The sequence below is a fragment of the Gymnodraco acuticeps genome, unplaced genomic scaffold (genome assembly GCF_902827175.1).
Source record: "Gymnodraco acuticeps unplaced genomic scaffold, fGymAcu1.1, whole genome shotgun sequence".
NCBI lineage: Eukaryota > Metazoa > Chordata > Actinopteri > Perciformes > Bathydraconidae > Gymnodraco > Gymnodraco acuticeps.
In genome coordinates, this window is record NW_022990966.1 from 59,448 (window position 1) to 74,806 (window position 15,359).

General features: G+C 40.3%; 1 protein-coding gene across 3 annotated transcripts in view; it reads left to right on the forward strand.

Annotated features, from left to right (window-relative positions):
• The window catches only part of pld1a (phospholipase D1a), a 50,992-nt gene that overhangs the window by 29,828 nt on the left and 5,805 nt on the right, over nt 1-15,359 (forward strand). For all 3 annotated transcript variants that reach the window (XM_034235271.1, XM_034235269.1, XM_034235270.1), the window contains exons 8-19: nt 363-455; nt 1,584-1,736; nt 2,951-3,100; nt 3,735-3,818; nt 7,797-7,878; nt 9,637-9,747; nt 9,864-10,049; nt 11,082-11,292; nt 11,444-11,572; nt 12,500-12,618; nt 13,045-13,158; nt 14,488-14,598. In XM_034235271.1, the coding sequence (XP_034091162.1) occupies nt 363-455; nt 1,584-1,736; nt 2,951-3,100; nt 3,735-3,818; nt 7,797-7,878; nt 9,637-9,747; nt 9,864-10,049; nt 11,082-11,292; nt 11,444-11,572; nt 12,500-12,618; nt 13,045-13,158; nt 14,488-14,598 (1,543 nt within the window). The remainder of the gene's footprint in view (nt 1-362; nt 456-1,583; nt 1,737-2,950; nt 3,101-3,734; nt 3,819-7,796; nt 7,879-9,636; nt 9,748-9,863; nt 10,050-11,081; nt 11,293-11,443; nt 11,573-12,499; nt 12,619-13,044; nt 13,159-14,487; nt 14,599-15,359) is intronic.

A 15,359-nucleotide genomic window follows, 5' to 3' on the forward strand; every position in this document is an offset into this window, starting at 1 on the left:
TGTACATTGTCCTGTCTCAGGTGGATAAGCATTGAACAGGGTCCTCTTCAAGGTTCAAGGTTCTTTATTGTCAAACTAACATAGCTACAGAGTAATTATTTCGTTGAAAAACGTTTTAAACTTCAAAGTCTTCTATTTTTTATTCAGACTCTACTTGCATGCCATTGTTTGCCAAGGCTTTCGGCCCCTAAATCGATCTGTTGTTCTGTTTGTCTGTCTTTTGTTTTGTTATGTTTGTCTTTGCACTATTACTTGTGAAGCGACCTTGGGTCCCCTGAAAGGCGCTATAGAAATCGAAGCTATTATTATTATTATTGTAATTGTTCCTGATCATACGTAACTTATTTTACTGTCTGTCCCAGGGAAGGGATGATCTATAAGCGATCAGGCGGACATCGTATCCCCGGGATGAACTGCTGCGGCCACAGCCAGGCCTGCTACCGCTGGTCCAAACGGTGTGTGTCTCTTTACTTATATTCCTGTTTTCCAATGTTTTCCGCTCGTTGTTATATCAGCCAAATTCACATCATGTGTATCGATGTTGTTGACTGGTTTATCTTCTTGTAATCAAGCAGATGCATTCAACTTTCTTAGCAGAAACTTGAAGTAATTTTTTTTTATCTTCTCAGTAGATAGGGGGGGGCACTGGGGGGCCAGTTATTTTCTGAGGGGGGCACAATAAATGCAGGACGAAAAAGAGAACTAGACAGTATGAAGTAATTGCGCATAAGAAAACAATGCAATACAGTTATTGGTATTTGTTTCAGTACACTTATTTATTTCAGATAGATCTTATAGTTATTACTGTTAGCTTCAGCTTAAGTTATAGTGCAATGTTTGCACTAACACCATATTTATATAAAAATAAAGGCAATGAACAGTTACATCTCTACTTTACATAAGGGTGTCTGCACAATCTCACATTACAGCAACAAAATCCACTGCCCCCCCCCCCCCCCCTAGAACCGCCCCTGCAGTAGCGAGTTTCTTCCTTTTTAGATGTTAGTCCTACAGTTGACAAAACAAAACACAACTTTTCTATTTTTAACTGTTAAACTTGTAGGTGTGATCGATGCTATTTACAAACTCAGTTTAGCATTTCAGACTCAAGATTGTTATCAGGAAGGTGTCAAAGTATGGGTGTTCAAACACAGTGACCACTTAATAAACATTATATTGGTAATATCTTTAAAAGTCATCTAATTTGTATTAGATATTTTATATTAATATTTTAATATAATATTTTATTGCTGACAAAATCTTAGTGCCATCTTCAGCCTGGTTGAATTTGCACGTGTTTGACTCTCTTCATCTGTTTTTCTGTTTGTATTTCTCTTCATCTCAGCCAAATTATTATGTGAGCAGTTCTATTGTTGTTTTCTAAAGAAAACACAGAAAAATCCCACACGTTTGAAACACTCTGCTCGTCTTCCTACATCTCCATGATGATTTTCTTCCTACACCTTTTCCTTACAACAAGAAATATAAGAAATCCTTCAAAGCAATGGATCAAGAGCTGGACAATACGTAATAACACTAATGTTTAATCCCAATGATGATAATGAGGACTGTGTGTTTTGTAGCTGGTTGGTGGTGAAGGACTCGTGTCTTCTATACATGAAGCCAGACTCGGGGGCCATCTCTTTCGTCCTGCTGTTGGATAAAGAGTTCTGCATCAAGACTGACTCCAAAGACACAGAGACCAAACATGGAGTCCGGGTGGACAGCCTCTCCAGGTTTGAATTTTGTTGCCGTTCCCAAGGGGTAGAATAGTTAAAGGTCACCTATTATGCAAAATCCACTTGTTCATGTCTCTTCTACATCAACATGTGTCCCCTCCGTGGAAAGAGATTCTGAAAGTTTCAGGAAACAAGATTCTCTCTCTTTTTGTCCTGATCCATTTATTTATTAACCTGTCTGAAAATGAGCTGATCGGATTTTGGCCACTTTATGATGTCATAACGTTTTTTTTGGCTTGTGTAACCATTAGCCAATCAGCAACCAAGGTAACCCCCCCCCCCCCCCCCCCCCACACACACACTTATCACCTGCATCTCCTCCTAGAGCACCATTGTGTTCTTTGTAACCAAATCTCTCTCAGAGGGGCGTGGGGAGGGGCTCCTTATTTTCATCTGAAGTAACAGACAGAGAATCAGCACTTTGGAAACAGGGCTGAAACAGAGGGGATTATGGGTAATGCTGTAATGATCTGTTTGGTGTTTGGAGCCAAACACTGCAGAGACATGTTTTGTATATGTCTGAGAACTATAATATAATGATGAAAAACAGTATACTAGGGGACCTTTAGGACTCAAAGTGAATTATGAGACTGGTTTTTGAAAAAGAAAGTCCTCCCTTCAATCAATGTGTGGTGTTAAAATGTATTCCAAACAGTCATGTATCCTACGGTAAAATAAATACTCTTCCGACAGTCCAGAGATTGGTGTAGGTGGGGTGCAGCATTTTTAAAGAATGGATATTAAGAGTCTTATTGCATTTTGTTGCTGATTTCACAATGCTGCATGACAACCACATAGTTACAATACTAGGTCATTCTAGATTGCTAAAAGGTTGTTAGCACTTCATAACTGAACCAGTGTTCCAAGAAATTAATGAAAAATCACCAAGAGGTTTATAAATCACAGCTTTAATCTGCTGTCAACAGTCTGCTGTAACAGAGTGGGTTCTTTGAGCTCCTTTTCATTCCAACACTCCTAATCCAGGGCTTATTTTGTTTTTGGAGTGATTACTGATGTTATCTCATCACAGAAAAACACAATGACTGCTTTAAGAATCAGCAGTGTGTTTAAACCAAGAAAAAAATGAAACTAGGAAACTGTTTTGCCAAATGTTTTGTCCGGAGTACAAATTAAATAACTACACGTCTGACTGAACGCATGCATGTGCTTCATTGTGTCTGTGTTTGTTCCTGTGCACATCCTCCTGGCAGGACCTTGGTGTTTAAGTGCAGCAGCTACAGACATGCAAGCTGGTGGGGTCAGAGCATCGATAGCTTCGTGAAGAATCATGGGAAGGCTTTCCTCAGAGACCACCGCTGCGGGTCTTTTGCACAGGAACAGGAAAACATCGCTGCCAAATGGTAACTACACTGAGAGAGAGCTCAGCTGGTTGAACATGTGGACAGACTTACAAAAATACCAACAAACAAAAACAATGTACATTAGATGCGAAATCCCCATTTGTTTTGTTTTTACAATCCTGTGTAGCATCCTACATTTTAAAAAATTGATACGATAATATACCATTTCAAAGATTGTTTGTAGATGTGATCATGTTCTCTAAAAACAAGCTGCATAGTGAAATGCATACAACTTAAAATACACACATTTTTTCAATGCCTTCCTCTCTTATCCTTTCACTGGTAACTATGGAAATCTATTAGAAAAATAAGAATTCAGGTCTTTTTTTGCCTTTTCTCCCCCTCAACTGGCAGATCCTGTGATATTGAATCATCTGTGCGATAATGTCCTTACGTAGTCTTTGTACTCAGCACAGAGCCTGAGAGAAAAACATACTGCGGGCCTGTGAGCTAATGGGAAAAAAAATTGTTTAAAGAGCACTTATGTCGTGATGAGACAAGTTGTGGGTGTTGCCTTGAGCTTGAAAGGTTAACAAAAATAGGGAAATGTGTGCATGTGTGGGTGTGTACTATCAACACAAGCGCCCGTGACAGTGAAATCAGTTTTTACTCTCATTTATGTCTTTATTTAAAGGTATGTGAATGGAAAGAATTACATGGAGGATGTGGCTGATGCTTTGGAAGAGGCTAAAGAGGAAATCTTCATCACTGACTGGTGGTGAGTTTCAGTAATTATTTGTGTGAACAAGAATGATGTCAAAGAATTTGGTTAAAATATGTCTGCTGACAGGTCTGAAGTGTGAACAGTGTGAGAGCACAGATATAAACAGCTCAGTGTTATCCGTCCTGCTTCAACACTGCACAATTCAGTGCAGCCTCTGCACACTAAAACACTGTCAAAGTCACTGTCACTAAAACTATTTTTTATTACATACTTGTTAGTGAAAGGCAATTTCCTTCAATCAACCCTGTTTTGCAAAAATGACAATTAATTATGGCAGATGCTATTTGTACCCAGGTCTCCATAGTCAACAATGCTATTTGTACCCAGGTGTCTATAGTCAACAATGCTATTTGTACCCAGGTGTCTATAGTCAACAATGCTATTTGTACCCGGGTGTCTGTCTATAGTCAACAATGCTATTTGTACCCGGGTGTCTATAGCCAACAATGCTATTTGTACCCGGGTGTCTGTCTATAGTCAACAATGCTATTTGTACCCGGGTGTCTATAGCCAACAATGCTATTTGCACCCGGGTCTCCATAGTCAACAATGCTATTTGTACCCAGGTGTCTATAGTCAACAATGCTATTTGTACCCGGGTGTCTGTCTATAGTCAACAATGCTATTTGTACCCGGGTGTCTATAGCCAACAATGCTATTTGCACCCGGGTCTCCATAGTCAACAATGCTATTTGTACCCGGGTGTCTATAGCCAACAATGCTATTTGTACCCGGGTGTCTGTCTATAGCCAACAATGCTATTTGTACCTGGGTGTCTATAGTCAACAATGCTATTTGCACCTAGGTGTCTATAGTCAACAATGCTATTTGCACCCGGGTCTCCATAGTCAACAATGCTATTTGTACCCGGGTGTCTATAGCCAACAATGCTATTTGCACCCGGGTCTCCATAGTCAACAATGCTATTTGTACCCGGGTCTCCATAGTCAACAATGCTATTTGTACCCAGGTGTCTATAGTCAACAATGCTATTTGTACCCAGGTGTCTATAGTGAACAATGCTATTTGTACCCAGGTGTCCATAGTCAACAATGCTATTTGTACCTGGGTGTCTATAGTCAACAATGCTATTTGTACCCCGGTGTCTATAGTCAACAATGCTATTTGTACCTGGGTGTCTATAGCCAACAATGCTATTTGCACCCGGGTCTCCATAGTCAACAATGCTATTTGTACCCAGGTGTCTATAGTGAACAATGCTATTTGTACCCAGGTGTCCATAGTCAACAATGCTATTTGTACCTGGGTGTCTATAGTCAACAATGCTATTTGTACCCCGGTGTCTATAGTCAACAATGCTATTTGTACCCAGGTGTTTATAATCAACAATGCTATTTGTACCCGTGTCTCCATAGTCAACAATGCTATTTGTACCCGTGTCTCCATAGTCAACAATGCTATTTGCACCCGGGTCTCCATAGTCAACAATGCTATTTGCACCCGGGTCTCCATAGTCAACAATGCTATTTGTACCCAGGTGTCTATAGTCAACAATGCTATTTGTACCTGGGTGTCTATAGCCAACAATGCTATTTGCACCCGGGTCTCCATAGTCAACAATGCTATTTGTACCCAGGTGTCTATAGTGAACAATGCTATTTGTACCCAGGTGTCCATAGTCAACAATGCTATTTGTACCTGGGTGTCTATAGTCAACAATGCTATTTGTACCCAGGTGTCTATCGTCAACAATGCTATTTGTACCCGTGTCTCCATAGTCAACAATGCTATTTGTACCCGTGTCTCCATAGTCAACAATGCTATTTGCACCCGGGTCTCCATAGTCAACAATGCTATTTGCACCCGGGTCTCCATAGTCAACAATGCTATTTGCACCCGGGTCTCCATAGTCAACAATGCTATTTGTACCCAGGTGTCTATAGTGAACAATGCTATTTGTACCCAGGTGTCCATAGTCAACAATGCTATTTGTACCTGGGTGTCTATAGTCAACAATGCTATTTGTACCCAGGTGTCTATCGTCAACAATGCTATTTGTACCCGTGTCTCCATAGTCAACAATGCTATTTGTACCCGTGTCTCCATAGTCAACAATGCTATTTGCACCCGGGTCTCCATAGTCAACAATGCTATTTGCACCCGGGTCTCCATAGTCAACAATGCTATTTGTACCCAGGTGTCTATAGTCAACAATGCTATTTGCACCCGGGTCTCCATAGTCAACAATGCTATTTGCACCCGGGTCTCTATAGTCAACAATGCTATTTGTACCCAGGTGTCTATAGTCAACAATGATATTTGTACCTGAGTGTCTATAGTCAACAATGCTATTTGTACCCAGGTGTCTATAGTCAACAATACTATTTGTACCCAGGTGTCTATAGTCAACAATGCTATTTGTACCCAGGTGTATCATAATCTAGCTTTTAATAAATGAAGAATAGTTATACTGGCCTATTTTATTAGTTTGGTAAACACACATAGACATGCTCTAAAGAACGAGTTGACACTTTGACACCCTGTAAATGTAGTACATACTGTTACACATTACATTATGCATAACCCACAAGTCCTGGCTGTCTTGAAGGCGATGCAATGGTACTGGCTCTAATTACAGCCTCTTCCACACACACAGAATAGAAATACACTGACACAAATATAGTTTCCATAAAGTGTTTGTTTACTCTCTTCGTCTTTCACTATCTCGTCTTGATTTACTGTCAAGGTGATGTTTCTCACACATCAAGTGGTTATAGGACCTGTCAGAGGGCCTGTAAAGTATATTTATGCCACTCTGAACTGTGAATATATGTTTGCATGTTATGTAATCAGTGTTGAAATTCAGAAACACTAGTTAAAACAAAGAGAAACCCTAATTTGTCTCATGTGAAAAACTTGTTAGATGACAGTTACACCTGGGGGGATATTATCATTTGCAAACACTGTTAGATGCATATCTAATCTAATATTAATAACCAGATAAACTGTTTTGCATATTACATGGGCCGTTGTTTAACTCTTCCTTTAATAGTGTTTTAATGGTGTTTTTGTAATAAGAAATAACCAATGTATTTGTCTCCACTGACACAGTTATGGTTTTACTGACACAGGGGGTCCGTGGGGTCTTAAAATATTAAAAGTTGATAAATAAATTTAGCGAAAATTAAGGCTATTAAAAAGTATTAAACGGCATTTTCCAAGGTATTAAATGTTGTAGCTTGTTTTCAATAAGTATATAAATTGTCCAAAGAGGTTGTATTCTACAGTCTGCCTGAATGTAATCATTGCGTAGGTGTGTAGTGTGATTCTGTGTAGTTTATTTATGGCATCCCGTTGGATTTGACGTCATCAGAACAGGACATTGCACGCTCACTGCTTGATAGCGCAAAGGTCCGTTTACGCCGGTTGTTAAACAACATCGTTATGGGGAAATGCAAGTCTGCGTCCAAATGGTTGGAAGATAAGGAGGAAGGACAATCAATACTGTATGTAGTAAATGTGAGGTAAAGTGTGTCGCCAATGTAACCGGTTAAAACTCGAAGTGGCGATGAGGTCTTAAAATGTATGGAAAGGGTCTTGAAAAAGGTCTTAAAAGGTATTACATTTGACTTCAGGATTCCTGCATATACCCTGTGACAGTGTATCTTCAAATCTAACAGTTTATGATCCCTCTTTGACGTGGCTGACATCCCTGTGTGCCAAGGCCGGTGTCACTGGGCTTATGGTCTTAACCAATGAGGTGTCACCCTGTGAAATGTGATCCAATGGTGTTGTAGACATGTCGGCTCAGGATGCCAACGTTAATGACTCGTGAAAATATATCATTATGTCATGTCTGTCATATCTTAAGTGTGTGAAATGCGTTGGTAGTTTTGAAATAGTGAATATAAACATCTATTTGTTTCCATCGTTTAATGTTCTAACCAGTGATGGTGATGCATTTGAAAAATTGTTATTTAATCTGTGTTTTATATCTCTCTTTTTTCCTAGGCTGAGTCCAGAGATCTTTCTGAAGAGACCTGTAGTGGAGGGCAACAGGTGGAGGCTTGACTGTACCCTCAAACGCAAAGCAGTAAGTAGGTCTACGTCATGACAGAGTAATGACCCACAGGCCAAGTATTATTTATTTATTTAATTTATTTATTCATTTATTTAACAGGGACAGTGCACATTAATGAACATTTCTGTAAACGTGCCAGAGTTAGCCAAGAGGCTATATTTATTAAAGGGGATCTATCATGCAAAATGCACTTTTTGATTTCTTTTACACATAAATATGTGTCCCCGGTGTGTCGGGGAATTCACAAAGTGTCAGAAGACAAAACCCTCTCTCTTTTCCTTCGTACCTAAATCTCTAAAAAAAACGGAGCTGATCCAGATTTGTCTCCGATATGACGTAATATCGGAAATGTGGACCCAGGCCCTATCAGAAACGTTGCTATCAGAAACAATGCCTGAAGTGTTTTGGACGTAATATGGTCTTTGTTTACATTGGCAAGCATCGCTAACACTCAGAGCTAACCTGTACTGGAGAGAGTATGTGTAAAAAAGCAGGAAATAAAAAAAGGAACTCACCGTGTTGTGGTAAACCCGCAAGAGAAAAATCATTTGAGCTCCATACTGGCCGTTTCTCAATCTCGAGGATACTGGCTTCCAAGCCAATATTTCAAGGATGCTACGTCATCGAGTGCCGCCGAAGGACTGTTCCAATCTCCAGCATACTTGGAATTCCACCGAGGCCGCGTCCTTGGTTTTGGGGAAATGTCGAGGCTGCACATGGGTAGACTTCGCGTCCTTAAAATCCCCACAATGCTTTGCGCACGGACCAATTTCAAAAATCCTTGCGGAGAATGGCTGAACCGACGCAGCACACATTTAAATGTAAGTATGTAGTGGCGTAGAACATGTGTTGGGAAATATGTTACTTTCTTAAATTTGTTATCACCAAAAAAGTGTTCCGTGAAAGTAAAGCAAGTTCATAATTAGATAGACATCGTGAGGTATTTATTTTCGGTACAGTTTATGTTGAAACCGTTAGAGAGAGTGGCACACTTGTTAGCCTGTTCCATTCTTCTTCGTTTTCCAAAGCCGTGGCTTGGAAGCATACTTGCTTTGTTTCGTAAGGAAGTGACTTGGAAGTACGCGACTACCAAGCCAGCATCCTCGCGATTGAGAAACGGCCACTGTTTCAGAAATAATCCTTGATGTGGTTTGGAACATGATATGGGGTTTAATCACGGCAGCATTTAGCTGAGTATCTCGTAGAATTCTGAGCAGGCACAAGCTCCCACTCTTTTTCTTTCAAGCTAAGGACCCAAAATCCACGTTTCTCTAACAGGGCTAGACCCATAATGTATGCCTAATAGGAGACCTTTAATAACTACATTATCATAAAACATTAGGATTACATTAGATACATAACATGGTGTATTCACTTGCTCCTTGGATGGTGCCATTTCACAACTTCTTCTGACTGTGCTGTGTTCATGGGTTTTAGGCAGTGAACAACATGGATGCTACAAAGAAGATGTGCTGTATTTATCACTCAAAGTGTTTATGCAGCACATTGATGGCTGTGTTGTGAATTTTTCATGTGAATTTTCCCGAATGCGAGATTATTTTTATGGCGACAGAACATGAACGTAGCACAAATGCCCTATCAAAAGTTATTAATGTCTCCGCCCCGTGATTGGGACCTGCTGCCATGCTACGCCCTTCCAACATGTTTCAACAAAATCCATGAAGCAATATTTCTGTAATCTTTGAGACAAATGTGTCAAATGGAAATAAAAACAAGTTCTTAACACTGTTTTCCTTTTTGTTTCTACAGCAACAGGGAGTGCGCATCTTTGTGATGTTGTATAAAGAGGTGGAGCTCGCCCTGGGCATCAACTCGGGCTACAGCAAGAGGACGCTCATGCACCTGCACCCCAACATCAAGGTAACTGAAGGATTATGGGTAGTTAAGGATGATGCAGTTAAAACAAGTTAATACACATTTGTTTCAACTTTGTGTGTGAATTCATTTGAGCTGTATTTCCCATGTTTTTGTCTTAGGTGATGCGTCATCCAGATCACGTCTCGTCCTCCGTCTATCTGTGGGCGCATCACGAGAAGATCGTTATCATTGACCAATCAGTGGCCTTCGTGGGCGGGATCGACCTGGCATATGGTCGCTGGGACGACAGAGAGCACCGGCTGACAGATGTCGGCAGCGTGACGCGATCTGTGGCGCTTGAGCAGGTTGAACACACAACTTTACACAACTAATTACATATCTACAGTCTGGAGGTATAGGCAATCAATGGTTAAAATATGAGAAGGAAGAGAGAGGAAGAAATTGAGAATTGCCCTCAAACTCACACAGTTGCACAGGGGTGGTGAAGAGGTTGCGTTGCATGTAACTCGTTGGTTTTGTATGTGCAAGCTATGAAAAGGTCTACAGGCACACACACATTGTCATATAAAACCACGCACATTGTCATTTATATAAAGGAAGACTATTTATTAGGTAATATAATTCAACAACACCACCATCTAGGGATGCAAGAAGAAATGGGCACCAGATCTGTATTGTAAAATGAGGCTTAAAACTAGATATCGACATACGACAGACATTTTGAAATGTTTTATTTAACCTATATTAAAGTTCCCCTATTATACTGTTTTTCATCAATATATCACAGGTCTTAGATATATACAAAACATGTCCCTGAAGTGTTTGGCTCCAAACACCAAACAGATCATTGCAGCATTACCCATAATCCCCTCTGTTTCAGCCCTGTTTCCAAAGTGCTGATTCTCTGTCTGTGACTTTAGATGAAAATAAGGAGCCCCTCCCCACGCCCCTCTGAGAGAGATTTGGTTTCAAAGAACTCACTGGTGCTCTAGGAGGAGATTCAGGTGATAAGATGGGGGGGGGGGTTTCCTTGGTTGGTGATTGGCTAATGGTCACACAAGCCAAAACATCGTAATGACATCATAAAGTGGCCAAAATCTGATCAGCTCATTTTCAGACAGGTTTTTATAGAAATGGATCAGGACAAAAAGAGAGGGGGTCTTTTTTCCAGAAACTCTCAGAATCTCTTTACACAGAGGGGACACATGTTGATGTAGAAAAGACATGAAAAAAGTGGATTTTGCACAATAGGTGACCTTTAAGAAATCTAAATGGTGGCAATATGGTGTGTTTTCACTTATATCAGTTATGGGCGTTTAATCAATTATCCAATCCCATAACTGAGTGGACTTTCAATGTTTTCTTCTTGCACCCAGGCTGGCTCCACCACCACTCCGTCCAAAAAGGGCGTGTCCTTCGTGGACGTCTCCAACTTCAACGGACGAGGCACACCGCCCAGCGACCCGGTGGACCTGCCGAAGCTGAAGGGGATCGGACGCAGCAGGAAGGCTCGCTTCAGTCTGTACAAACACCTGCACAAACACACACTGCAGCACGCAGACAGTGTGAGCAGCGTGGACAGCACCGGTGTGTGAGCATGAGAAGACACACAGAAAACATGAATCATTATGTTATGTGTTGTTGAATGAAAGGGACATTGTGTAAAGGATATAAAGGTGCTATATACAGTAAATGTAGGCCTATTACCATAATGTTTTCATTTTTTTTGGGTGTGTAGGGAGTGGCTCGGTGAAAAGCCTAAAGACTGGCGTTGGAGAGTTACAGGGCAGCACGCGCTTCTGGCATGGAAAAGACTACTGCAACTTCGTCTACAGGGACTGGATCCAGTTAGAGAAACCTTTTGATGGTCTGTTTCACACACACACACACACACACACACACACACACACACACACACACACACACATGAAAAACGCTAGCATACACTATAGTTAGGGCTTACTTTACATAATTGTACCCCTTCCCGCTGCCTCCGCTCATCAGAAGCCAACCTCCTATCCATCCCCACCCACATCAATCACCGGACCTGGGGGGACAGAGCCTTCTCCGTCGCTGCCCCCTCCCTCTGGAACTCACTCCCCCAACCCATCAGAGACTGCACTGACCTCACCACCTTCAAAAAACTCACCTCTTCAATCTGGCTTTTAATGTGTGATTGTTTTTGTATTATTTGACTTTAACTATATATTTATTTGCTATTCCTTTCTTTTCTTTTCACTATTAAAGCGTCTTTGAGCACCTGTAAAAGCGCTAACAAAATAAATCTATTATTATTATAATTGCTAAATCTAAAACTAATTTTTCATTCCCAATGCCCACCTTCATTTTAATCTTAGTCTTATTATTTTTCCTGTTTGACCTTTAGATTCAAGATTCAAGGCTTTTATTGTCATTCGTACAGAGCTGCAGTTTAGTTATGTCGATGAAAATCTTAGGTCACAGGCTCCTCCAACAGTGCAACACAATAAAACAGATAAAAGAGTGCAAGTTAATACAATAAAATAGAATAGAAGTAGTGCCATAAGAGTCTATATACAAGTGATACATCATTTGTATATTACGGTCTTATGGCCTGTGCAATAAAACTGTCCCTGAGTCTAGTGGACATGTAATGGAAACACATAGTGATTAGGAGAACTGACTACCGTAAAACACTGTTATTTCTTTCTGAGCATTTTTCTCCCATGTATCCCTCCATTTTATTCTACTATACGGTATCTTTGTATGTCCTTTATCTGTCTCACACACGTGTTTCTGCCTTCGCTCTCTGCAGACTTCATCGACAGGTACACCACTCCCAGAATGCCCTGGCATGACATCGCCTCGGTGGTTCACGGTAGAGCCGCGCGGGATGTGGCCAGGCACTTTATTCAGCGCTGGAACTTCACAAAGGTACCGAAACACACACACACACACACACACACACACACACACACACACACACACACACACACACACACTGGAGTTTCTTTGATTCTTTCTAAATCACCTTTAAGGACGGCTAGCCTTTTACCTTGAATGCCTGATTTGAATATTTCTAATGCTAATTGTAGCCATAAACATAGCATTTCGGAGCCAACTAGTGTATTTAACTGGGGGAAATCATGTTTGGATGACTCAAAACACATATACACTGACCTGGTGAACGCTTAGGAAACTGTCTGGCTGGGTGAGTGGAAGAAACACTTTAATCCTCACTCTCACACTTCTGCCTTTCCATTGCTTCATGTTTTCCCTCCTGTTCTCCTCTGTTTACTCGTTTCCATTCCTCCTCTTAACCCTTCCTCTGCCCATGTTCTCCAACTGTCTGCCCTACAGATCATGAAGCCAAAGTATCGCTCTCTGTCTTATCCGTTCCTGCTGCCCAAGTCTCACTCCACCGCCAACGACCTCCGATACCAAGTCCCTGGCTGCGTCAACGTCAAAGCGCAGGTAGGAGAACTGAACACACCAAGCGCCATTTTGACCTTTAACTGCACTCATAAAACACATGTTGTGGAAAGTGGGTTTTTTCCCTTCTTTATAATTATACAAAATTATAAGGTGAAGCAAAACCCACCCCAACTTTGAGCCAACCACTACTAGAAAATTACAGAGAAAAGCAAGAAGAGTTTAAACTCCCACTTTCCATCAGTTCTTTCCACAAACCAGCCTGCAAGCTCTGCTGGAGAACGATCAAAGTGAGTGAGTGTTAAAAAACTCTCCATGGGCCAAAAAGTTATATAACTACAAAGGTTTGCTCATGTGATACCCAGAGGTTTTTAGCCGAAAGGAACCGACCTTTGAGTGAAACGCTTGTCTAAAATAAGAAGCGCACAAGAACCCATTTCAACTCCATCATGTTTGGTTTTATCAGAAAATGTTCTTTTGTGTCGTTTTATAAATGTTTGTGTGTTTCATTCAAACTGTGTGACACCTTCTCACATTACAACTTCTCCATTTGTATTTACTATAGCCAGTGATAACACACACCAATTTTATAAATACCTCTTAATCATTTTGTAATATATATATTTGTTTTAATTATTAGATTTGTCGTAAAGTGAATTTCCTTACAGGACATATTTTTCACTTTTAATATGTTTGCCATGATTAGAGTTACAATTTAAAGAGGAGAAAATATTAAACAAATAGTTTTTTATACTGGTGTTTGTTATAACCTGACACTTTATGATATAATAATATATAGCTATATAATTTGATTGCTTAAATTTATTATTGTGATGCTTTGAACTATTTATAGTGTCAATTGGAATGATCCACATCTGTGCTCCCGGGTGTATCTGTGTGTTTTCTTCTTGTTCCTGCCTGTGTACATGACATAAGCTGCTGCTCATAACCAATTGCCCCTTGCGGGATTAATAACGTTGTTGATTGATTGATAAAGACACATTTATCCATACTATATCAGAGATGACCATTCACGAATATACAAATGTGTAGAATTGCTGCTTTAGATAGATAGATCTTTAATTTTGTCATTGTACAGGTACAACGAAATTACAATAAACTCAAGGTGCCAACACGCAACAACAAGACAATATAAAAGCAACAAGACACTATAAAAACAATACATGGGACTTAAAATAGACGTGATAGGGAATATGTGCATAAATAAATAATAAATTAAATTGTATTGCACGGAAGGCTTATATCATTTCAATATTAGCAGCGTTTAGTGCACATATGGCCCTGGGAAAAAAACTGAACTTGAGTCTGTTTCTCCGGGAAGACATTAATATGTCTGTTTCTGTGTGTTAGGTGTTGCGGTCCGCAGCAGATTGGTCGGCAGGTATCAAGTACCACGAGGAGTCCATCCACAGTGCCTACGTCCAGGTCATCGCTAAGAGCAAACACTACATCTACATCGAGGTAAACCAGCACTGAGGCCAGGATAGGAAAACACAAAATATGATTTGAAGTCGTAATGAGAGTTGAGCTCAATTCATCCGTGTGCTGTGGGTGAGCCAAACGACTCGCTGCACCCTCGCTGTGAGGGGGACCCAAGTTCCCATCAGCAAAAACACGTGGGTTTGCTGTCCTGGGTTTGCTGTCCTCAGGACGGCAGATAGCTTGCACATCTTCCGGCGCAGACTGAAAACTCATCTCTTTCGACTCCACTTCGAGCGATAGAATTATTAACAAAGCACTTTTATACTAATAAAGGACTGGATTACCTAAAGCCAGTTGAGTAGCACTTGAAATGTTTGGCTCTATGAAACCTGATGTACTTATATGATTCTGTTTTCTTCAAGGTTGTGTCTTCCTGGTCGAATGTACTTATTGTAAGTCGCTTTGGACAAAAGCGTCAGCTAAATGCAATGTAATGTAATGTAATGCTGTGTCACTGACTATCCCATTGTGTAATAATGTACTTTAATTAGGTTCATTGACCTTTCAGCATTATCACAGGTTTGTAAAAAACATTGAATAACTTTAGTTTTTACAATATGACATTAATACTAAATGGACAACGATATTCAAGATAGACTAAAATGTTGGATCTACATAACATAACACATCAACACTGCACTACTAGTACTGCAGAATCGAAAATTGAATGTGCTTCCTCGTGTCTATCTAAGTTGTACTTTTAGAAACAAACTATGAACTGTATTAAGGGTCTCTCTTTT